Source organism: Rattus norvegicus, chromosome 7, assembly GCF_021556685.1.
Source record: "Rattus norvegicus strain SHRSP/BbbUtx chromosome 7, alternate assembly SHRSP_T2T, whole genome shotgun sequence".
Taxonomy (NCBI): domain Eukaryota; kingdom Metazoa; phylum Chordata; class Mammalia; order Rodentia; family Muridae; genus Rattus; species Rattus norvegicus.
The window spans coordinates 80207484-80232617 of NC_141540.1; the positions used below are offsets into that span (position 1 = coordinate 80207484).

Here is a 25134-nt window from a genome sequence, read left to right on the forward strand (position 1 = left end):
TTTATTATTACAAATAATCATGCCACTGAAATACTTAGATACATATTAAAATTTATAATAAATTACTGTGTTAAGAACTTTGTAGAAGTAAAATTATAATACAAATGCTAAAGTATAAACTTAAGACTTAAAAAATCTAATCACATCTAATATGTCAATCACCTATTTTATACATACATATTATATGTGCACACATCCATATAACTGTATATATACATATAAATTAAATTTCTAACAGAAATAGTATTTCTAGTCACCAGGTATGTAAATGACCAAAGTAGAATGCCTTTTATGTCTATAAAATTTTCGATTTCAGTCATGTGCTTTGTGTTAGGTCAGCACAGGCAAGATGTTCTCCTGAGTTATTTACACGTTTGTCTGTATCAGCATGTAGGGAATTTTGGTTTAGTGCAATAAGGTAGGAGTTTGCACCTTGCCTATGAATGTCAGTTCTTTAGAAAACTCCTAGGCAGTGATAGCCGACCTTTTTCTTAGCCTTTTCCCTGCAGCTGTAATTAAATAATATGATAAGAGCAACGTGAGGAGAGAGGGTTTATTCAGTCTGCATCAGGAACGTGAAATAACTGGTTATCTTAAACCCACCAGAAAGCAGACAGGATGCGGACACTGGTTAGTGCTGCGCTCCCTTTCTCAGGGTGTTGCCCAGAGAATGGCTCAGCCATCCAGAAGAGTGTCTTCCCTCCTGACAGGCATGCCCAAAAAGATCATTTCTCAGGCGATCCCTGATTCATTCAAGTTGATATTTTTCTTTAACCATCACAGTCGCAGCTCCATTTTCTCCTACATTTGGATACATTTGCTTTTCAGAAATTCTACTTGTGTGCATCCCTTATTAAGTCACGACATTTCTGATGCCTCAGAACACAGATTATTTGTCTATTTTTGAGGTGATTTTCCTACTATGTTAGTTCATTTGTTGATATGTTGTCAAATAGAAAACACATGATGGATTGCTCTAGTTTGCCTGTTTATACTCAGATCTGTTGATTAATTTTTTAAAGTTGTGTGTAAGTAATTTTCTCCCCATGCTGAATCCCGTGACTGCTTGTTATTCTAGGACTTACCCACAAAAGAACCATTAATGTTTTTGATGAGAAATCAGAATGAGCCCAGTCAAACGTATTCTTCCTGAATCCTGTTAGTCCATTGGCAGTGTGTCCTTATGGTGATTCTTTAAGTTCGAAATTGTTTCGTTTGCAAGACAACTGTTTTGATTCTGAATGGTTTTAAGTCTGCTTACAGTATTTGGCTAGTAGTTTGATAGGCTGTTAGGCTAAATCCTTCTCTCATTCTTTTTCTCCAGGTGAGAAGGTCTCAGGATTCTCTCTTTTTTCTGTAGATACTCTTTACTGATTATACTGATTACTTTTTGTTTTTTTAATTATAGTGTCTGTGATTGATTTATTGTCACAAAATTACTTTATATTAATCTTTTAGCGTTTTACTTTTGCTAAATATTACAAATGTCAATTTTACTTGCCCATTTAAAAATTCAATTAATTTTAGAATAATAGTATGTATTCATATCTCCTTTTATGAGACTTGAGAACATTTAAAAAATATTTCATGTATGAAGTTGTCAGTTTCTTTTACTTCTTCCTTTCCGTTCTCTCCCTTCCCTTCCCTCTACCATTTCCTCTTTCAATTTCCTTCCTCCCTCCCTCCCTCCCTCCCTCCCATCCTCCCTCCCTCCTTCTTCCTTTTTAATTTGAGACAAATTAAATTAAACTAAATTTGTAGCCCTTACTGATCTGGAAATACTGTTTTTCCAGACCAGACTACAGAACAGACCCTTCTGCTCTGCCTCTGTGCTGTGAGCTGGAATTAAAGGCTCCTCATACATTTCTTTGAAGTTTAATTTTTGAACTTTTGCTACTTTATTCTCATAACATTACTCTTCTAGCTGCATTGCATGAAAAGAATGTCCTAAAGATCATAGTGCAAAGGGCAGTGAAGATGGCATTAGACAGTCACGGGTTGTGGTGCGCAGTTTCAGGCCCCTCATTGTATGAAGCCTTAGCTGTTACAGACATGGCGCAGACTGTCACCACTCCCTGTACACGATGTGGGGCTGAGCAGAGGCAGCCACAGTGATAAAGGAATAGAGCAATGGCAGGCTGCCGGGTGTTTTCCTGAGATAATGACCAAGGTTGAAACTGTAGAAAATGAAATGTAGAAAATCAGTTTTCCAGTGTAGTAATTGCTCCTGAATCTTAAGCCTTTAAATGGTTCATTGTATGTTTTGTATATTTTACATCATTAAAAAATGTCCTCTATGTTCAGACATATTCTACAGTTATCTTTTAACTCATGAGTAAACATAAGGTTTAAAATGTTTTTAGAAATCTGATAGCTGCTTATTTTAGGTAATGGAAAACTGTTTACTATAAAGGATTACTTATTTTGAAAATATTCTTTTTAAAGTAGAACCTTCATTTCATGAGGTAAAATATCTTTGTAACGATCTCCTTTTCTTGGCATGTTCTACCTCAGACACTGTAGAGATGTGAGCAGGGAAAGTGAAATCTCTAAAGCTCCTCAGCCTTCAGTGCTTCCAGTTACTCTGTGGGAGCTTCCCACTCCTGCTGACTTAAAAAGCTTCTGCTATGCAGATTTATGCAGACAGACTTTTTTTTTTTTTTTTTTTTAGCATTTTCCATATCTGAGCACTTCCTCTTTGGGGTACTTCCTTAATTTTTGTAGAGAGAAAGGCGACTCCTGGTGACCAACAGTGGGGGTTGGATTTTAGATTTGTTTCTAATCATGCCTGTCTAGTTGATCCTGAGCCTGGGCAGAAGCTTGCCCAGTACACTTTGCCAGTTTTAGTGACAGTGGGAAAGACAGATGGAGTCCTTAGCTGTCGGTGACAAAAGGGGAGAGGCAGTGGAGTCTGCTGATGGGGATGTTCTTAATCCATTTTCAGACTCAGAGATGTGCTTCAGGTTTTATTCTATCATTGACATCTATGGGCTATGTATTAGGTTATGACAATTCTTTTAATTCTCAGAAATGGTTTTAAAATAAAGCTTAAAAAGTTCAGAAGATAAATGTGATGCTCTTTCTGAGAATTATGTTTTACTTCTTGTGTATGTTATACTAGTCTTTAAGCATTTAGAAGTTCACCTATACCTTTTTCACTTGCATGTTAGGGAGTAGAGCAGTGACTTCCCACAGTTGTTGGAAATATCATCCAGTAATAATCATTGCCATGAACGTTCAGGAAAAATAAAGAAGTCTAAGTAAAAGCAGTGACTAACACAGTGCTGTTAGTAGACATGATTGGGAGTTAGCCATATCTCAAGCCACATGACCACAGTGGGCCCAGTGCCGCTCCACCATGCTGTGCTGTTCTTAACCTATGGACAGCTAGACTCTGTTTAGTAGGGTTCATGTGCACACACATACAACTGTGGCTCTGTTTTCTAGTAAATCTTGTTTCAGTAGGTTTCATATGCATACACATACAATTGTGGGGCCGTTTTCTAGTAAATCTTTTGAACAGGTATAGACATTTATAATTACTTCTTAAATAGCAGTACACCAACAACTTGTAGGAGTTACATTGTATTTCTTATTGTAACTAAATAGAGATGACTGAGAGCATTTGAGATCCTGTACATTTTGTGCATCTACTATGCCATTTTACGTAAAGGATTTGACCATCGATGGATTTGGTATTTGTGGGTATGCTGGGACCGAGCACCGTGGATAGTGTGGGCTGTAGTGTGTTTAAGGGTAAAGTTTTAAGTTTCTTGTTTTGGTGGTTATTTTTTAGTCACTTTTTAAAATTATATAGTGCTGACTATGTTCTTGTACATTCTGTCTTAATTCCTATTATATTATCTATGTTTTAAGAATATGAATAAATAAATTGTAAAACTTTTAGAATGTTTTGAATAGTTTTTGTTTATTTTAGCACTTGGAAATATTTATTTTTATAATGAAGTACTTAATTTAAATATGTTGTCATGGAAACTTATTTAAGGGGTAGTTTTGTGTGTTTATTTTTACCTTTGGTCTTTTAGTTCCAGCGTATTGTCCTCTTTGGTTTTGTTTTATTGCTTTTTTCTTTAATTTTGCTTACCAGAGCCAAAGCCTTAGTAGAAGAACAACGCCTTTTGTTCCTAGGGTTCAGGTAAAGGCTTTGTCTGCCTGATAGAGACTAAAGTTGTGTTTTATCCCTTATTTGTATGTTTTTGGAAAATGCGTAGTAGGAACACTTTTTTTGGTATGTTGCTCTAAACCATACTTTGACTTCCAAATCATTTTATAAGGCAGCTTGTAAAATTCTGCATGGAGATTAGACTATTGAATACAAATTTAAAGAGACAATTTTGTTATTTCGTAAATTAATGAAGTACTCAAATGTATAGGTTTCAAAGTGGCATTCCAGTTTAGTTTTCCTGTAGATTTTTACTTATCTCTGTAACATTTACTGAAGTAGCAAATTTTAATTTCTAGATATTTTCTTTTATTACACAAAAGTTGCTGTCTCTTTAAATCGTTCATTATACCACATCACATCCACATTCTCTTGCATTTTCCAAGCAATGACTCCTTGAGATTGGCAAATATATTTGTACCTTATTTAAAATACTTTATTTTTGCATTTACTAAGTAAGAATCTCACTTTTGGAGTTTGTAAAAGCAAAGATCATAATCTAAATGATTTATACATTTGCTTGTAAAAACGAAGATCATAATGTAAATGATTTATACATTTGCTTGTAAAAGCAAAGATCATAACCTAAATGATTTATACATTTCCCTGTACTCGATGGTTGCCTTTGCTTGTTTACATCCCGTGGGTACAAGTTGTTTGCCTCTTCCTTAGGATATTGTTATATGGTCCAGTATGCCAATATAGTTGTTTCAAAAGTAGTATTATGCCTTCCCTGCTTTGGTGCATGTTTTAAAATAAATTGTTGGCTTTGAATAATACTTTGAAATAACTAAAATATTAATTCTACTTAATATCATGTAATATAAAATATTGATGTTTGATGCTAAAGTTTTGTCGTGCACAATTGAAATTGTATACAGAGTAGGGCTACAAAGAAAGGATAGTCACATTAAACAATTAAATGATTAAAATGTTTATTAAATAAGTGGAAATAAGGCTTGCCATTGATAGAATTGTGAGTTATATTTGTCATATTTTGGGTAATAATTAGTTATGCTTTAAATATTTATTTTTAAAACATGTTTAATACTATGATAAATAACATAGATCATAAAATATTCTTGGGGTTGGATATCTATTAAAAACTTCAATGCACTCTTTAATAAAAATTAAAATTATGTTTAACATTAAATGCACTTCTGAACAATTCCAATTTTGCTCAGCTGCAGTGAGACTGGTTCTCATTTGCTAACATTAGTACTAATGTTTGGACGATTAATTTAGGGACTGACATACTGTCACAGCAGTTTGAAAACAATGATGCCAGGGTCTGCTTGTGTAAGAGATAATGCATTACATCATAGCATGTGGCTTTACAGGGAAATCTGAAGAATAAAATTTTGATAAAAACACTAAATCTATGAGCGTTGCCATTATTAATGTGGAGAATATCTAAATTAATCTGGGTTTGATCACAGATTTTAGAAGCTATGACACTTGTCTACATTTCTTTCATCCCATGAACAATCAAACATTTGAATTTCCTTATTTTCTCTCAGCTTTTGTCAAAACTAGTTTATTCTTTGTGTTTTCTTACCCTTATCTATATCTGTAGTCTAATGTTGCTATGCAATCAAATTTAAGAATTTTTCCTTTCAAGCTTTTGAGTTAGTTCCCAGCCCCTGCTCAGTTTCTGGTTTTTTAGTTTCTTCTTAGAGACATGGTTTTGCCCTGAGGCCCATGTAGCATCAGATCCCTTATATAACCCAATTAGCCTAGGTCTGTGGGTTGGTCACTTTCCTCCTCTGTTGGTCTTCCCAGTGCTGCTGTTTCACTGTATTAAGACCTGAGACCTGTTTTCTTCAGGCGTGGGGGGTGGTCCTTGATCCTTCGGATTAAAGGTCTGATTCTTAAAATTCTAAAATGTCAGTTTAATTCATAGGGAAAAGGCTAGCTTAGAAATGTATAACTTTGTAATAAGCCAGATAATAGCAGACTGTCAGATATTTATTAAACACAGCTTTAGGAAATCTTGAGCTCTATTTTTGAACTTCTTAGCTAGTAGACAATTCTAGTTATACAATAGAAGGGTAAAACCACTTTAAAATTTGAACCAATGAAACATGAAAACTAGTAATAATTACTTTTATAGTTCAGATATCTCTTATTCTTATTTCTGCAAGAGGCCTCATCTCTTTTAGCACCAACAAATACTAGCATATGCCCTTTTAGTCTGTTGGTCTGCCTCTTCTCCCTCAAGTCAGTCAGCCTCTGATCTAGAACACGTGCAGAGGAGTGCAGAACTGGAACTGAACTGCCATGTTTCACGTATGAACACATGTGTGAATCTGAACTACATATGTTTGCCTCCACTTCAGTTCTTAGCTGGCTGCAATGATACGTATCCTAGCTAACACATAGGTCTTTTATAGATCCTCATTGAGTTAGAGGTGAAGGTTTGAAGTTGCAGGAGATGATAACTGTTAAAAGACTTTAGGAGCAGGAGGACATAAAGTGCCAATCCCTAATTATGATATAGCAACATTATATACATTTTCTTATTTAAAATTATAAAGTAAAAGTTTGTTATTTTAAAGATGTCATGTGTTTCTTCACTGAAGAAGAAACTATGCCTCTAAAAATTTTAAAGATACATTTATTATAAGGGAATCTTTTAAAGCTACCAGTAAGCCTTCTTATATCCTCTGAAATCTGTCTTACTGTGGAGACACAAACATTTGCTTGAAACTTCCCTCTGAATACCATTTACTTGTTGCTATTAACACACTGCATTTAGAACACTTATTTTCAAGGCAAAGGTAAACAAGAAGAACCGTGGGGCTTCCTAAAGGAAAATAGATGTAGAGGAATCATTATGTACAAATTATGTAATACAATAGTGTAATTATTATATGTACATTAATAACTCATCACATCAGGATAACAAAAAACCCAAGCGATGTGTCAATGAAACTGAGACATCAGAATTAATTCATTTATTCATTGAAGTTATTATAGTATATCCTTTTATTTGAACAAATCACAGTTTACTGGGGGAAAATGTTATCTCTTTTAATATTAGTATTAGAGGATGGTATTATAATGATTGGAAATGCAAATGTATTGATAGTAAATTATGAGCTGATAAATTAATGTTTTTGCTTTTCAGATAAAACTATGGTTTGACAAGGTTGGTCACCAGTTAATAGTTACAATTTTGGGAGCAAAGGATCTCCCTTCCAGGGAAGATGGGAGGCCAAGGAATCCTTATGTTAAAATTTACTTCCTTCCAGACAGAAGGTAGGGATTTTAAACTAAAACATACATGCTCTTAAAAATAAGTGTGAAAGCAAAGACTGTTTTGATCTGTATCATTCACTGTTTTGTGTCAACAGTCACATAACTTGTAAAATTTACAAATACAATAATTCTGATGGACCAAAAATGACAGTAAGTATTTGAGATTATTTTAAAACTTTGCATTTATATGATTTTATCTAAATATTTAATTTAAACACCTGCATATTGTATTTCTTAAGTAATATACTTTATATGCCAGAATTATTAAAATTTATTTTTAAATAAAAATTTTAAGGTAGATTGTTAATAAACAAAGCTGGAAGAGAAACTAAATTATTTTAATATTCTTCTTTACTTTCTACCTCTTGACAATATTGATTTTCGTTTGTTTGTTTGTTTGTTTTTGTTATAACTTCATTACATAAAATTAACTGGTACGTCTGTGTTTGTCATCTATACTGTCCAACTACCACTGGGTCCCAAATCACCTCCTTCAAGGACTGCATTTTGATTTTTGTCATGAATTGTTTTGTACTACACAGATTCTAAAGGTATTTAGGGCCAGAGAATTATGTCCACAAAAGTAATCCCATCACTCTTAATTTCAGGCATATCAGTAAAAAAGGGACTCTAACAAGCATGGTGAAAATGTTGGGGCCCTGTTTCCCATTTCTCTGTCTCTGCTTTTCAGGGCTTTGTCTCTCACATCATCATCATTTTTTCTAGGGTTGCATGTGGCTCTGCACACATCTTCAATACCAAGACAGGAAGTAACCTTGGGTTTTAATCTAATTCTTATAGTGGTTATTTCTTTCCCCATTGGCTGGATGAGAATCTCACTGCCTTATTTAATTGGCTAACCTGAAAGGAACTGGCTCACTGGAAAGGAGCCATTGCTCCAAACAGAAAAGAGTCATTGTTTCAGGTCATGGGTTCCTGGAATGGATTCCTGGACCTGGGAGTGAACAAAGAGTTTAATTATAGGGTATATTAAGTATAGGGTTAGAACACTGACCTAACAGTGTTGCAGGATGGGAAGGCTAAAAAGATTTGCGTTCTCCTCTCTAGAGTCAAGATTTATAATGTTCGAGCATCATCTGAGCAATCTAGCAAAGAGATAAAGGAAGCAGATCATTCCCAATAGTATTTTACTGGATATTGATACATTTTAACCTGAAAGTTGTAAAACAAATGCTCCAGAATACATTAATGTTTCACAATACTTAAGAGTTATTAGAAATTTCTTACTATATAATTTCATGAAGTTAACTTGGAAAAACCATTGCAATGTAGACTGTTTTTTTTTTGTTGTTGTTGAGAGACACAATTTGAAATATAAGAAAGAAAAAAAATCCTAATTAGAGTGGCCAGATAGAACCTAAATTGTGGCTGAATTATAGCTATTACAGCCAAATTATCCTAGTACCCTGGCAGTTACATTATTTGGGTCCTTAGTACAGAGAGGTTTATTGCTGTACAAACCCGGGGTAAACTGACACGAACACCAAATTTTGCCTTTTTCCTATGCCTTTCTTCTCAAGCTCTTTAGGTGTCAACAATTGATAGTTTAAAAAATTACATTTTTATTTTTAAATTATACTATTTCTTCCTCTCTCTCTCTCTCTCTCTCTCTCTCTCTCTCTCTCTCTCTCTCTGTGTGTGTGTGTGTGTGTGTGTGTCTGTGTCTGTGTCTGTGTCTGTGTGTCTGTGTGTGTTGTGTCCTTGCTATAGCACTCACATGAAAGTCAAAACTTGTGAAAGTTAGTTCTCTACCTGCTCTATGTCAGTCTGGGGCGTTGATTTTGGTTGTCAGGCGTGGACGAAGCCTGTGCCATAACCCATGAACCATGACACCGTCCCACATTCTACTTTTAAGAGTCTAAAAGTGTACTGATTTTTTTCCTGATTAGGTTTCATTATTTAATTTTATATTACTTTGCCTAGTTTTTCTTCTTTTTTGAAGAAAATAAAGGGTTACAATAAAGGCATCTCACCTTACCTTGTTCTCTATATTCCAATACAGTGTTTAACTTGTCTTTTTAAAACCTCAGAGAATGTGAGAAGTATTAGAACTTTTTACTCAGGTCATTTCTCAGCTGAGGTACTTGTCAGATACCAAGTATTTGAGAACAGGTAAATACTTTTCAAGCTTACATTGTTGAATGGGTTGTGTTATAGTTTAATCTTTAATAGGGAATTCTTTCTTTTTTTGTGTGCAATAATGAGAAAGTCACATTATCATCTTAGTTTTTCTCTTTTCTTTTGACCAAGTTTTTAAAACATGAATAAGATAATAAACATTAACTATTAATTTAATTTTTCCTGACAATTTTTTAGGAAAATATCATTGAATAGATGAAATAACAGTTGCTATTTAATTGATAAGACTTCTTAGAGCTTCAGTGATGTATAGAAGGTATATCTGCTCCAATCATGGTAGTCAAAAAACATTTTCTATACCATGTTCTGTAAAGGTAGTATTTTGAAGTAAAGTTGGTTATGACCACAAATATATTTCTTTTCTTTATAAATTTTGAGTACTATTACCAAGCTTTTGCTTGTTGTTTTAAGTGAAACAGAAACCCAAAGTGCTAAAGTGAACATTAAACTCATTTAGATTGGACAAATGTTTATTGTGTTGCCTGCAGAGAATATGGATTTATTTTATTTTTAGCAACCTATTTAAAAATAACTGCGTAGATTAATATTTGTTTTTAAATACAATTAGTAAATATGATGATTGCAATTTGATGATTTCAGTTAATTTAAAGAAAAGAAAAACCCATTTCTTTTTACTTGTTATGTTGTTAGTCATAGTTGTGAGGAGATGACGGTGGAGATTTCAAAGTATGTGTGTTTGTGAGGGACTGCGGAAAGTAGTCCCGTTTCTGATCACTGTAGGGATTCTTTCTTTCTTTTTTTCTGCTTTATTTTTTTACACTCCAAATTTTATACCTTTCCCAGTCCACCCTCTGACGATTCCACATTCTCCCTACCATTCCCCCTGTCTCCATGAGGATGTGCCCACCACCCACTCCCTCCCCACCAGACCTCTAAACTTCCAGGGGCCTCCAGTCTTTTTAGGGTTAGGTGCATCTTCTCTGACTGAACCCAGATCCAGCAGTCCTCTGCTGTACATGTGCTGGAGGTCTCATCTCAGCTGGTGGATGCTGCCTGGTTGGTGATCCAGTGTCTCAGAGATCTCTGGGGTCCAGGTTAATTGAGACTGCTGGTCTTCTTACAGGGTTGTCCTCCTCCTCAGGTTCCCCCAGCTTTTCCCTAATTCATCCAGAGGGGTCAGCACCTTCTGTTCATTAGTTAGGTGCAAATATTTGCATCAGACTCAGATGCTTGTTGGGTCTTTTGGAGGGCAGTCATGGTAGACCCCTTATTGTGAGAACTCCATAGCCTCAGTAATGGTGTCAGGCCTTGGGGACTGCCTCCCTCCCTCCGTTCGTCCCCCCTTATCGTTGCTTTCTTATTCCTCTGAAGTTGTACTGAGGCATCCTCATTTGGGTCCTTTGCATTGTTGAGCTTTTTGAGTTCTATAAACTGTGTCTTGGGTATTTTGTATTTTTTTTGGCTAATATTCCACTTATTAGTGAGTACAAACCGTGCACATCTTTTGGGAGAGTTACCCCCCTTAGGATGATATTTTCTAATTCCATACATTTGCCTGCAAAACTCAAGATGCCCTTATTCTTAATAGCTGACTGTTATTCCATTGGGTATATGAACCACATTTTCTGTATCTATTCTTCTGTCCTGCTTCTGGCTATCACAAATAATGCCACTATGATCATAGTGGAACATGTGCTCCTGCAGCATGGTGGGGCGTCTTTTGTGTATACTCCCAAGTATTGCTGGGTCTTTAGGTAGGTCTATTTCCAATTTTCTGAGGAACCTCCAAATTAATTTCCAGAGTGGTTCTACAATCTACAAGTTTGCACTCCCACCAGCAATGGAGGAGTGTTGTTCTTTCTCCACATACTTGCCAGCATGTGTTGTCACCTGAGGTTTTGATCTTAGCCATTCTGACTGGTGTGAGGTGGAATCTCAGGGTTGCATTGATTTGCATTTCCCTGATCACTAAGAACTTTGAACATTTCTTTAGGTGTTTCTCGGCCATTTGAGATTCCTCTGTTGTGAATTTTGTGTTTAGTTCTATATCCCAGTTTTTGATTGGGTTATTTGGTGTTTTGGTGGTAAGCTTCTTGAGTTCTTTATGTATTGTGAATGTTCGCCCTCTATTGGATGTGGGGTTAGTGAAGATGTTTTCCCAATCTGTAGGTTGCTGATTTGTCTTATTGACAGTGTCCTTTACTTTATAGAAGTTTTCCAGTTTCATGAGGTCCTGTTTATCAATTCTTGATCTTAGAGCATGAGCCATTGGAGTTCTGTTTGGGAAGTTTCTCCCTGTACCAATGAGTTCAAGGCTCTTTCCCACTTCCTCTTCTATTACATTCAGTGTATCTGGTTTTATGTTGAGGTCCTTGATCCACTTGGACTTGAGCTTTGTGCAAAGTGACAAATATGGGTTTATTTTCATTTTTCTACATACAGACAGACAATGAGAGTATTTATTGAAGATGCTTTCTTTTTTCCATTGTAGTTTTTCATCTTCCTTGTTAAAGATCAAGTGTCTGTAAGTGTGTGGTTTTATTTCTTGGTCTTCAGTTCTATTCCATTAATCAACCTGTCTATCTCTGTACCAATACCAGGCAGGTTTTTTTTTTTTAATTCCAGGAATGGTATTTCCCCCAGCCGTTCTTTTATTGTTAAGAATTGTTTTCCCTATTCTGGATTTTTTGCCTTTCCAGATGAATTTGAGAATTGCTTTTCCCATGCCTTTGAAGAGTGTTGGAATTTTGATGGGGATTGTATTGAATCTCTAGATTGCCTATGGTAGTCTGGCTATTTTTACTATGTTAATTCTGTCAATCTATGAGCATGGGAGATCTCGCCATTTTCTGCTCTGATTTCTTCCTTGAGAGACTTGAAGTCATTGTTATACAGATCTTTCACTTGTTTGGTTAGAGTTACCCTAAGATATTTTATATTATTTGTGGCTATTGTAAAGGAAATTGTTTCCCTAATTTCTTTTTCAGCCTGTTTATCATTTGTATAAATGAAGGTTACTGATTTATTTCAGTTAATTTTATATCTGGCCACATTGCTGAAGTTGTTTATAGGCTGGAGAAGTTCTCTGGTAGAATTTTTGGGTTTGATTATGTATAATATATGTCATATCATCTGCAAATAGTGATACCTGTATTTCTTCTTTGCCAGTTTTAATCCCCTTTATCTCTTTTTGTTGTCTTATTGTTCTAGCTAGCATTGGAGTACTATATTGAATAGATATGGGGAGAGTGGGCATCCTTGTCTTGTCCCTGATTTTAGGGGTATTGCTTCAAGTATCTCTTCATTTAATTTGATATTGGCTGTTGGTTTGCAGTAAATTGCTTTTATCATGTTTAGGTATGGGCCTAATCTGATCTCTCCAATACTTTTAACATGAAGGGTGTTGCATTTTGTCAAATGTTTTTTCTGCATCTAAGGAGATGATCATGTGATTTTTTTTCTTTGAGTTTGTTTATATAGTGGATTATGTTAATGGACTTTCATATATTGAACCAACCTTTCATCCCTGGGATGAAGCATACTTGACATGGAGGCTAGGCCAACCAAAGTTATAGGGATTCCTTTTTAATGTAAGACCTTTGCCTTTCATATCTTCAATTAAACTAATGATTTATGACTTCATGTCCTTCACTTTTTAGTTCTAATTAGAGTCAATTCTATACTTTTAATCTTTAATCTTCTATTTTAAAATGTATATTAATGTTAAATTATATGTTAAAATATATTTTAACGTAGCTAATAACATAAGAAGACATGTATGTAATTTATAAGTACAATGTACATATAAATGATGTGTATGCAGTTAAAAATATTTCCTAACTACAGATAGTCCATCCAAGTAAGTATGAAAGCCTCCTAGCTATAAGTCCCACCTGTCAAGATAATTATCCTCTATTTCCATCTAACATTATTTTGGCTACCTTACAAAAAAATCAGTATTTTTGTGTCTTTAAAAATATATTTTGGAGTTTTTTCTTTTTTTTCTTTTTCTTTTTCCTTTGTCACAAAAGCAAATAGCACTTCTTAAAAGTTCTTAAAATATATTTTACAATTGCTGGTTATAAATATAAAAATATATATTACAATTGCTGCTTACCTGCTTTCATGAAGGAAAATTGCAATTTATGTATTTTCTTTTTCCAATTAACTTTCTGCAGCTTAAGAGGTTTGTTTGAGCTGTTACTCTGATTAAGTCACAGCATGATATTTCATAATTTGGTAGGAAGTTTAAACCTTACTTGACTTTTTTCCTGAGAAATTTTTAAATTGATAAAATATGAGTAAAAACCTTGCATGTAAGTTTGCATATTTTCTTTTTATTAAAATAGTGATAAAAACAAGAGAAGAACAAAAACAGTCAAGAAAACTTTGGAACCCAAATGGAACCAGACTTTCATTTATTCTCCTGTTCACCGAAGAGAATTCCGGGAACGAATGCTCGAAATCACCCTTTGGGATCAAGCTCGAGTTCGAGAGGAAGAAAGTGAATTCCTAGGAGAGGTACCTGCGAGTAGTTAAGGCTGACTGCCTTAGTCCATTTTGTTGTTTACTGCTTCCGGTAGAGTCACAAGGTTAAATGGCTTAATTCAGCAGAAGGAATTCACTGCTTTAAGATAAAGCTTAGCAATAATAAAGAAAACAGTGTTTTAAGATTCTTAGTGAAGCTGGTGTGTAAGCAGTGACATAGGCCTATGATATCAGCTCCTAGGAAAGCTGATCCTTTGAGTCAACAATTTAGGTGCAATGAGGCCAGCACGGTGAAGCTCAGTCTCAAGACCAAAAGCCAAGACCCAAGCAAGCAGAACCCCATGATAACAAAGGGCTGGGGAAGACTCCTAATACAGGATGAGAAGGTGTGACTTGCACTTGACACACACACTGTTGCCTTGTCGAGTGCTTTTAGCTTTTTGTTATTTTATTCCTTGATTATTATGTAACATATATAATGTATTGGGCATTTTTTCTATGGGTTTACCTCAAGAATTTGTATCTCATGGTGGATTCAGACATTGCTGTGATGAGGAGAATGTAGTAGGGACGTATAATTGCTGTGCTGGACTAAAGTCATCACAAGAAGTTTTCACAAGGATTTGTACAGTGAAGGAGACTGAGATTTCTGCAGAGAGAATAACAAGGCATCAGGTTTATGAGTTGGGGCAGCTCCCTCAACTTTGCAGGGAGGACATGACGCTTCAAGGTTAAAAGGACAGCGGAGCATGTTCCCTACTTGGTTAAACCCTACGAATAATGGGAACCAGTGAAAGTTTTCAACAAAGTTTGTCTAAATTGTGAGTAGAGAAAAATGTTTCCAGTTGTAATGTGGAGAACAAACAGAAGAGGGATGAGAGATGAAGACACTCTCTGTTTGCATATGATAGTAAGAAAAATCAGTCATTTGCTTCATGAAATCTTTTTTTTAGTCTACCCACTTTTCCTGGTTATGTGAAAGGAGAATGGCATGGATAAAATAAAAGAAAGAAATATGAACTGAATGACGTGAGTTAAAGAGTTACAGACCTAGTAATCATTTGGATAGAAGGATCACGCGGTTCTTGGGAACAATGACTCTAGCCATTGGCCTCTCTGCACTTCTGGTACTCTCACTTTCTAGCCCTGCATCCAGCAAGTTCATCTGTCCTGCATCAGTCTCCCTCTTTAGCCAAGTGTAAATAATGTTAATATGTAGCTCAAATTTAGTAGAAGGATTAAATAAGTATAGTATGTGTTAACATGACATCATAGTGCCTCTAATATTGAAAATGTACAGGGGACATTTAGACCTAGTAAAATAACAGTGTTTGCCTGTTTACTTGTAGCCAAATGGCATGATAATTTGTAATTGACCACTTTATCCTCGCATGGTAGACCTACAAGATATGCACAAGCTCTGTCATACTTGCATAATAATCTCAAGGGAAACAGAAAATCATTTCTACAAATTGATTTCTCTTATAATTAAAAAATCATATTATACCATCCATAGGATGATATGATACATGTCAAGCTCCAATTCTTGTCTTTTCCGGTTTGTTTTTAAATGACACCCAACAGCCATACATTATTAGCTAGTATATATGGAGCTAATGATGTGAGGTTCTGGTTTGAACTGTCAGTGGTATGGTTCAGTACGCATCGAGTTTTAAGGAAGAAAGCTTCATTTTATCTGTTACTAACAAGCTTATCTGACCTTAAGTCATTTTTACCTATTTTTAGCTTTAGAATCCTTTTCTAAATGACAAAAATAGTCATTTTTTATTCGTAGTAGATATAAATAATGTGGCATGGTTGGTTGTTAATTAATTTTTCTTCTCATTTATCAATTATTATGAAATTATTATACTAGGACCTGTAAATTAAAATGCTTTTGATTTTGAAAATAAAAATAATATCAGTTATCACAGTCAGCTTAAAAATAAAAATTGCTATTTATTTTGCATAATATATTACAAATTTAATATTGACTTGATTGGTCAAGGTCTGTATAGAAATGTAGCTATTGAAAGTATAAATTCACTAAAACATTAAAAAAATTGTTTCTCATTTAATTACTGTCAAAACATTGCTGACAATTTGGCAACATTAAATCCACTACTTTGTTGTAAATAGAATTACTCTGATAATATTGTAAAAGTCATAGGCTATTGAAGAGATTTCATTTTTATTGGTGTAACGGCTTTGTGTCTTTGGTTTGTAGATTTTAATTGAATTGGAAACAGCTCTGTTAGATGATGAACCACACTGGTACAAACTTCAGACCCATGATGTCTCCTCATTGCCACTCCCTCACCCTTCTCCATATATGCCACGGAGACAGCTGCATGGAGAGAGCCCAACACGCAGGTTGCAAAGTAAGTTTTGCAAACTTTATCATACATTCATTGAATGTTTCTAATCATGATTGTACATCTGACAGAGTGAAAACAGCATTATAATTGCTAATGAGTGTTTGTTAGTGTTTTCATGGCTACTATTATGGTTTTTAATAGTTTAAAACAGTAACATCGGGTTAAAGGCATGCATATGAACAATATTAAAATCATTCCAGTCGCATATTATATGATATAACATCAAATACATACAACCTTTTGAAGGTGTAAGTATTTAGAGACTTAAAGTAGAAATGAGATAGCTAATACAATAAAGCTTGGTCATGTAACTGTAAGTGATGTCATGTAAGTGATGGAGATGCTTAAAGCATAGTACCTCATCATATATTAGTAAAGATTCTTAGATCTAGTGCCTGGGGACTGGCTGTCAGCACTGTGCTCCGCAGCCAGAGGGGCCTGATTTCTATCCTAGCAAGCACGTGAGCAGCTCGTACACACTCAGAGTTCCACGTTGTGAAAGCCAGCACAGGCAGATTCCTGCGGTTCACTGAAGAGCCGCCCTAGCCCTTCTGGTGAGCACCGGGTTCAGTGAAAAACCTTGTTTCAGAGCAGTGTAGATAACACGTGTGCACATTTCCTCAGTACCCATCCATATATGTGCATATAAACATATAACACATCCATATGTTCACAGACACACGCATGCACACATACTGGATTGATCAAATACAAACCAGTACAATTGTTCTTGTTTTAATTACTAGCAACTGTGTCAGGCCATTCTACATTAGCTTTGTATAATTTAATAACACTCTCATAGACTGAAAATGCCGCACTCGGCTTGTCTTCCACCCCATTAGTTGTGCTTTTCTGACAAATAAGTGGTAGAGACATGAGATGAAGGCTTTTTCTCTCACTATCATGCGTGAGCTGTATTCTTTTTATATGGTCACAGGGTTCTTGTTTCCTGACATTTCTGTCAGGTGTTAGCTGACTGGCATTGGTGAGATTTCATAAGTATCCAGTTAAAAGCAACAAACCATGTTGTTACTTGTTGGTAATGAGAGGTATGCTTGATGGTCACAACTTTTTTCCAGACATATCACCTCCTTTTGATGAATTGGACTAAATTAGAAATCTAAAAGTGTTGAATATGTATAAAATTAAGATTGGTCCTCTGAGAGTCACAGGAAAGCCCAAGGAATGAGCTTCATCTTTCTAAAAAATAATTCTCTCTAATAACTAGAATTTTATTTCCACTAGCACAATATCAGATATTCAGATAAAACTAATTTAAAATAATTTTCATAGTTCTTTATTAACCCTCTGAAACCATAAACCCTCACATATTCCTATTGGTAACTGCTATTACAACCGACTTTGTTGGAAAAGTTACATTATCACAATGAAATTGTCTATTCTTCTGGCAACTATAATCTATGTATAATCTATGTACATTCTCCTTAGATTGTGGAGTAGGACAGTTGGTTATGACATGAAGATGATTAATGTGTCTCCCTGTGTACTAATTCATCTAACTTAATGCGGATGTCGGCCAGCGTGCCCTTTTTTATAGACAGAGTCTCTTCTCTCCCTGCTTCTGTTGTTGTTCGCAGTTATGGATATGTTTGAGGATTTCAATCCTGAAACTAAATTCTTCCATGTTTACTCCCAGTCCATGCTTTGTAATTCTTTAAGTTCTTTCTGACAGAACTCTGGTAATTTGTATATATATACTTAAATTTCTTATAGATTTTAGTTAAGATATCCATCTGCATTTTGGCTTTATTTTGTTATATTTTTCCATTTAACTTTCTTTGACATCTTCCTCACTTTAAACACAAGAACATTAAGTACGTGTCGACCTTGTGGGGCTTGATGCTATAACTGCCCCAGACACACTAATTAGGTAGAGGTATAACTCTTTCACCAACTGGGACAGAGTTACATTCAGAGTTACAAAAAAAGTGTAAATGATGCTGACATACCTACCGGTCCTCTTAACAGAGGTCTTAGAAAGTCAAAAAAGAATAGCATTCAAAAATACCCTGAGAATTTTATCTACATTGATCTTCACTGAAGTGTCCCAAGTTACAGTGGTTATCTGAAGCCAGGTCTGAGCAAGGTAGTTTCCCTGGTGCTTCATTGTGTGATGGCTGCAGGTTGGAGTTACTTTACTGGGACATTAAAATATTGATGATGTTGTTGTTTAAATATCGACCTGCGCCCGGATAAAGCACACCAAGCCAACACGGTACCACATGGAGAGATTTAATGGGAGAATATGACAAGGGGAAGGGACAGGAGACAGAAGAGAAAGAGAGGGTAGAAGATGTCTGCCTAGAAGATGTCTGCCTTTTATTTGGAATCTGATATAACTGCTCCCAGGTGGAGTTGGGAATTGAGCCAAAGATAGACTGGGAATCTATGGCCATTGCCATGGCAACAGTGACCAAATGGTGTTGCTGCTGAAGGCAATTCCTGATACAAATAGATTTACTCTAGAACTTTCCAGACACGGATACTTTGTTACTCACAAAGCATCTTTAATCAGGATCTTCAGATGATCTAGGACTCTGACCCTCCGTGGGTTCTGTGCTGAGTCCCTGCAGAGCAACCTCTTTGTCCAGACTGCTCTCCAGTGAAGCCATAGCCCTCCTTAGAGTGTTCCGTTATCATGCTAATAAGCTAGAGTTAACAAAGTGTCCCTTTGTTTTCAACTCTGAAATCCCTTAATTTAGAGAAAAACTACTCAAGTTTTAGTATCTTTTAAAAATATCGAGGGAAAAAAATACATCAATAGAAAAACTAAGTATCATGACAGTATCATAATCTTGTTCTCCTATCTCTGTCTGCCTGCCTGTCTGCCTGCCTGTTTGTCTGTCTGTCTGCCTGCCTGTCTGTCTGCCTGTCTGTCTGTCTGTCTCCCTGTCTCCCTCCCTCTCTCTGTGAGTGTGTATATGTGTCCTATAATAGGATGGAGTGGTGTATATAGTTCATATGAGCTTTGAAGAGCACTTTGGAGATACTGAAAATGGGAACTGCGGTAAACATTTTAGGTAGACCCAAATAAAAACAGTATGGTTGTATACTAAATAGAGAAGAGAAAAGTTGATAATATGTGAGGATACATAATACAATGTGAGGATCATTAGATTTAAAAATTATATAGATGACTAGTACTTTTATTTTAAACAAAATTGTTGGGTGGTAAGTTTGAAATTTAATAATGTGTGAGTCCCTTGGTGAAGCTTGATAATTACAATTGGTGCTGATTTCATTGTTGTTTGTTGTTTTAATCCTAATATAACCCATTGCATTCAATTCTTTCTTAGTTAACTAAAATATGATCTTCTAAATGTTACAATATTTATGAAATTGTTAGTCTACTAGATTTATTTCCTTTGTCTGCAGTTAGACATTTCTTCTCTTGAGAAATGGTTTCCCGTACCTCTTCTACTGTTCCCACTGTGCTTCAGGTACTGTGGCCAGGAAAAAAGTTCTGTTTTGCTTCCTACAAAATACTTTATGTAATTGATCTGCTCTGTAGGCTTCTGACAGATCAGTCTTGTGAACAGTTGGCAAACGTACTGTTCCTACATTTGGAAACTTTACTTTAGAAATATCATCACACTTTTGAAACTTTAATTCAATGTTAGAAAATAAGCCTTGTACTACTGATATGTGTTCTGTGGAGTGTGGTGAGGTGTGGGGAGGGGGTACCCAGGGGAGCCCATGCTGAAGCATACGCAGCATCCCCCCAACGTGACCAGTCACAGGATGGTATGGGATAGAATAGAGTTTATTCAGGGCATGGGGAGAGGAGTCAAGAGGGTAATAGAGGCAGAGAAAGGCAGAGAGAGAGAGAGAGGAAGAGGGGGAGGGGAGAGAAGAAGAGGAGGAAGAGGAGGAGAAGAAGAAGAAGAGAAGAAGAGAAAGAGAGGAACAGAAATAGAGGCTGGCCATGGGCACATGAGGAGAGAGGAGGGAAGGGAATGGGGAGAGAGTGGGGACAGGAAGACAAGACAGCAAGAGGAACAGGATGGTGGGGAGATCCCTTCTACAGTGAATCAGGCCTAGCTGGTTATTGCCAGGTAACTGTGGTCCAGAGCTTACCTGGTTATTGTCAGGTAACCGAGGTGGAGCTCAGACAACAACAGTAAATTACATTCCCTCCATTAGACATATCAATTGTATTACAAAAAGAAGCAAAATATATCCCTTTACTTTTTGATGATTTCCATCATTTTAAAATGGTATTAAAATATTTAAGTAACTGTATCCTTCAAATTTTGAATGTTTACTTTTCAATATTCTTAAAAGGAAATCAACTTTAAACTGTCCAAAATGAGTGATACTTTTCAATGGTTCATCTAATTTCAGTTCCTCAGTTGGTTAATGTTCTCTGTCTAGTAATTACCACTTGATTTTTCAGAGTATATAATATGCCCATGTTCCTGACAGAAGTGTTATATAGACTTTGATTGGTGTATCTTAATTTCTGCTCTTAGCTTATAAGTCTTTCAATTAGTCAGATTTTCTTTTAATTTGTATTCATGTATAATTCTTCTTCTGAATTAGCATGGCATTTTCACTCTTTTTAACATTTTGAATGCAGTTCCTCTGCCCGTAACAACTGGCAGTTGTATGTTTGACGTTACTTCCACATTGTTTTACAGATAAAGCCTTATGCTCATGCAGTTCAGGTAACCATGGCATGTGAGCTGTTGGTGCATGCGTTCATATGCAGTGTGGTTTGCTCTGTGGCTTGTGTTTTGTTTGGCTCTTGTTCCTATAATAATCCCTAACTAATGTGTCAGGAGTGTTTCCTTACTGCCGATGGAGATTTCCAGTATTTTCATGTTTATGCATTTATTTTGATATTAAAACTTGTTTTTAAAAACAAATTCATATTTCAATGTATTTAAATTATTTCCTTTAATATAGTATTATTTCATCAATAAAGTATATTTAATATGTACTGTTTTATATAGCTTTATATAAAACTTAAATACATCTATTTTTAAATTTATTTATTTTTATTTTGAGTGTGTAGGTGTGTATGTGAAGGCCACCGTACAGTTTGTGAGCATTGGAACCAAACAGCTTGTCCAGCTTGGTGACAAAAAGCACTTACACAGTTATCTTGATTGCTCAAAATGCAAATAATTTTTAATGCTTTTACTTATCCATAGCTGATGTTAAAAATCATAAGCATTTTTTTTATTAAAATACACTGAAGCTGCCTTTGCTCATCAGCTGTGGTAGTCTGTTCTAGAACCCCAGAATTTGGGACACAGAAGCAGCTCAGTACAGGTCTGTTGTTGACCTTGGCTATGTGCACATAGTGAGACCAGTCTAAGCAGCACCAAACCTGTTTCCAAAACCAAATTGACTTTTTAAAAGCATTTTAAAATAAAATGAATAAAATAGATAAGTAAATAAAATAAAATAATAAATAAATAAAAATAGAGTGAACTTAGTGTATTACAATAGTGTATCATGCCAATATATTGTACTCTGATGTTAAAATATTTATCTGCTCGTTTGCTTTGACTTTCAATGACTTATAATTGGAAAATATTTTAATATGGTTAACATTACATAATCACGCATACATACACAGACACACAAACACACTCTGTGCATTTAAGTAGAGAAACCTCTACTTTGTTGGAAAGCAAATGAGGATAATGGGGAATTAATATATAAATTTACGTACATCCATACAAACAAATGTATATACAATTTGCATGACAATATAAATAAACTCCACTTTTAAAGAGAAACGGATTCCTGCTACGTCCCACGAGATGAAAGAATTCCAAAGAATTAACCTGTGAAAGAAGACAGTGAATACATAGACTGCATTTCCATTTCTGTGCTGAACTAAGAAATGGAAACAGTGAGTGCAATACAAACTAATAAAGAAAATTTAGTGGGAAAAATCTGATAACTAAAGGGATTAGTGAGACTAGAAGCAAACGATTGTAGAACAAGTCAGTCTTGTGCAAATAAATGTCAATGTCAGATTAGTGACTGAGCTCTATCAGTGAATACATGTCAGTAAGTTTAAGAACACAGTTAATATGGATAAGTCATTAGCAAAGTGGTTTCATAAATGTCTGATTAGTAAGAAGCAAAAGGTGAACATTACATGTTGATGTTTTTATTGTATTAAAGATGTAAGAACATCTGAAACAAATAAAACTCTTTCAGTTTTACACAAGATAATATGATTGCTGTGGCTATTTACAAAGGATGCACCCTTTATACCAGAAACTATGTGACCATTCCAAGGAAGAACCTGTAGAAAATTACTCCTGAACGTAATGACAAAAAACGTAGTTGTACAATAGTTAACAAAAGAAAACAAAACAAAAACCATAATACATCATTAAGAATCTATAAACATGGGGTTGGGGATTTAGCTCAGCGGTAGAGCACTTGCCTAGCAAGCGCAAGGCCCTGGGTTTGGTCCCCAGCTCCGAAAAAAAAAAAAAGAAAAAAGAAAAAAAAAAGAATCTATAAACATGCGAGTCATATTTATAGGTGAAATGAAAAATGTTACCTTTTAATATGTGATTAGACATATTACTTTTAGTGTTTGGTTTTCTGAAATTTCCTTAAGTTGTTCTAAGTTGTCTGCTGCAATCATCCTATTATTCATGTTTTTTTTGAAATGAAGTATTCTGTAACCAATTAAGATGAGAATCTGACGACTTTTTGAATTTCCTCAGATTCTGTTGTTATGTCTCCCTTTTCATTTCTGATTTTGTTAATTTGGATACACTCTCTGTGCACTCTGGTTAGTCTGGGTAAGGGTTTATCTATCTTGTTGATTTTCTCAAAGAACCAGCTCCTAGTTTTGTTGATTCTTTGTAGACATTTTTGTTTCTACTTGGTTGATTTCAGCTCTGAATTTGATTATTTCCTGCCTTCTACTCCTCTTGGGTGTATTTACTTCTTTTTATTGGTGGATTGAGTCCATTGATATTGAGAGATATTGATGACCAGTGACTATTAGTTAATTTGATGTTGATGGTGGCATTGTATGTGTGGGCTTTTGTATGTTTCTCAGTTCTCTCCTTTTGGATTTCCTGGTGTAGAATTATCTATTTCTTGTGTTTTCTTGAGTATAGTTACCCTCCTTGTATTAGAATTTTCCATTTAGTAACCTCCATATGCCTGGATTGGTGGAACATATTGTTTAAATTTGCTTTTGTCATGGAATATTTTTCTCCATCCATTGTGATTGAAAATTTTGCTGGGTATAGAAGTCTGGGCTGCTGTCTGTGCTCTCTTAAGAGATTGTAGAACATCTGCGCAGGCCCTTCTGGCTTTTAAAGTCTCTGTTGAAAAGTCTGGTGTAATTCCAATAGGTCTGCCTTTTTATGATACTTGGTCTTTATCCCTTGTAGCTTTTTAATATTTTTCTTTGTTCTGTACATTAACTGTTTTAGTTATTATGTGGCAGGAGGATTTTCCTTTCTTGTTTAATGTGTTTGTTGTTCTGTAAGCTTCTTGTACGTTTTTTCTGGCTCTTTGAGTTGGGAGTCTTCTCCTTCTTCTGTTCCTATTATTCTTTCATTTGGTCTTGTCATAGTGTAACATATTTTCTGGATGTTTTATGTTAGAAACTTTTCATTTTTAGCATTCTTTTGACAGATGTATCAATTTCTTCTATGATAACTTCTACTCTTGAAATTCTCTCTTGCATCTCTTGTATTCTCTTGGTTATATTTGTGTCTGTATTTGCTGTTCTCTTTTTTAGGTTTTTCAACTCCAGAATTGCCTTAGCTTTTTTTTTAAAAAAATTGTTTATATTTTCTATTTTCAGGTCTTGAACAATTTTATTAATTCTTTCACCTTTTGATTGTATTTTCCTGTATTTTTTAAATATCTCTTTGCTTTGTTTTTAAGGGTCTCTCCCTGTTTGAATGTATTTTCCTGTATTTCTTTAAGGGGTTTATTTATTTTCACTTTAAAGGCCTCTATTACCTTCATAAGATTAGATTTATGGCCATTTTCTTGCAATTCAAGTGTGTTAGGATATTCAGGACTTGCTGTAGTAGGATAGCTGGGTTCTAGTGGTGCCATATTACCTAGGATTTTGCTCTTTGACTTCTTTATCCAACTAGTTGTCCCTAATGTTGGCAGGCCTGTTAGTCACTGGTGGGAGTGAGGCTGCAGGTAGAGCTGGTAGTTCCTGTCACCAGGCCTCTGGCATGGCAGGTAGAGCTGGTTGATCCTGTAGTAGCAGCTGTCCAGGGATGCAGGTAGAGCTGGTGATTCCTGATGGTTGCAGACCTCTGTTTATCCTGTCAGTAGCTGGAGATAGAAACCCTAGAAAAGAGAACAGTAACTACAAACACAAGCATCGCCAATAGAATATAAGAGATAAAAGAAAGAATTTCAGAGAGTTGTGGCCCTGGAAATAGAGGGCAGATGGGGTAGCGTGGAGCTCCCCACTACTGGGTTTGCCCAGAGGAACCTTGAGGCAGGGGATTGGTGGTAGGGGTCTCAACTGGTGGATGCTGATGGCTGTGGGTGTCTGGGTTGTGGTTAGAGATTTGGAACTGGAAGATGGAGGGCAAAGAGGTGAGGGCAGACCTCATGGCTGTTGGGCTTGCTGGGGACCCAGCAGGCAGGAGCTTGCCAAGCCTTTTTGTACTTCACTTGCTGTGTTTTGAGTTGAATTATGCCTTCAAAAACATACGC

At 35.5% G+C, this 25134-nt stretch overlaps 1 protein-coding gene across 50 annotated transcripts in view; it reads left to right on the plus strand.

The window, feature by feature from the left end:
• The window catches only part of Rims2 (regulating synaptic membrane exocytosis 2), a 520587-nt gene that overhangs the window by 284256 nt on the left and 211197 nt on the right, over positions 1 to 25134 (plus strand). For 25 of the 50 annotated variants that reach the window (XM_087555439.1, XM_087555422.1, XM_087555424.1 and 22 more), the window contains 3 exons: positions 7314 to 7444; positions 13915 to 14086; positions 16281 to 16434. In XM_087555439.1, coding sequence (XP_087411565.1) covers positions 7314 to 7444; positions 13915 to 14086; positions 16281 to 16434 — 457 coding nt within the window. 50 annotated transcript variants of the gene reach the window in all.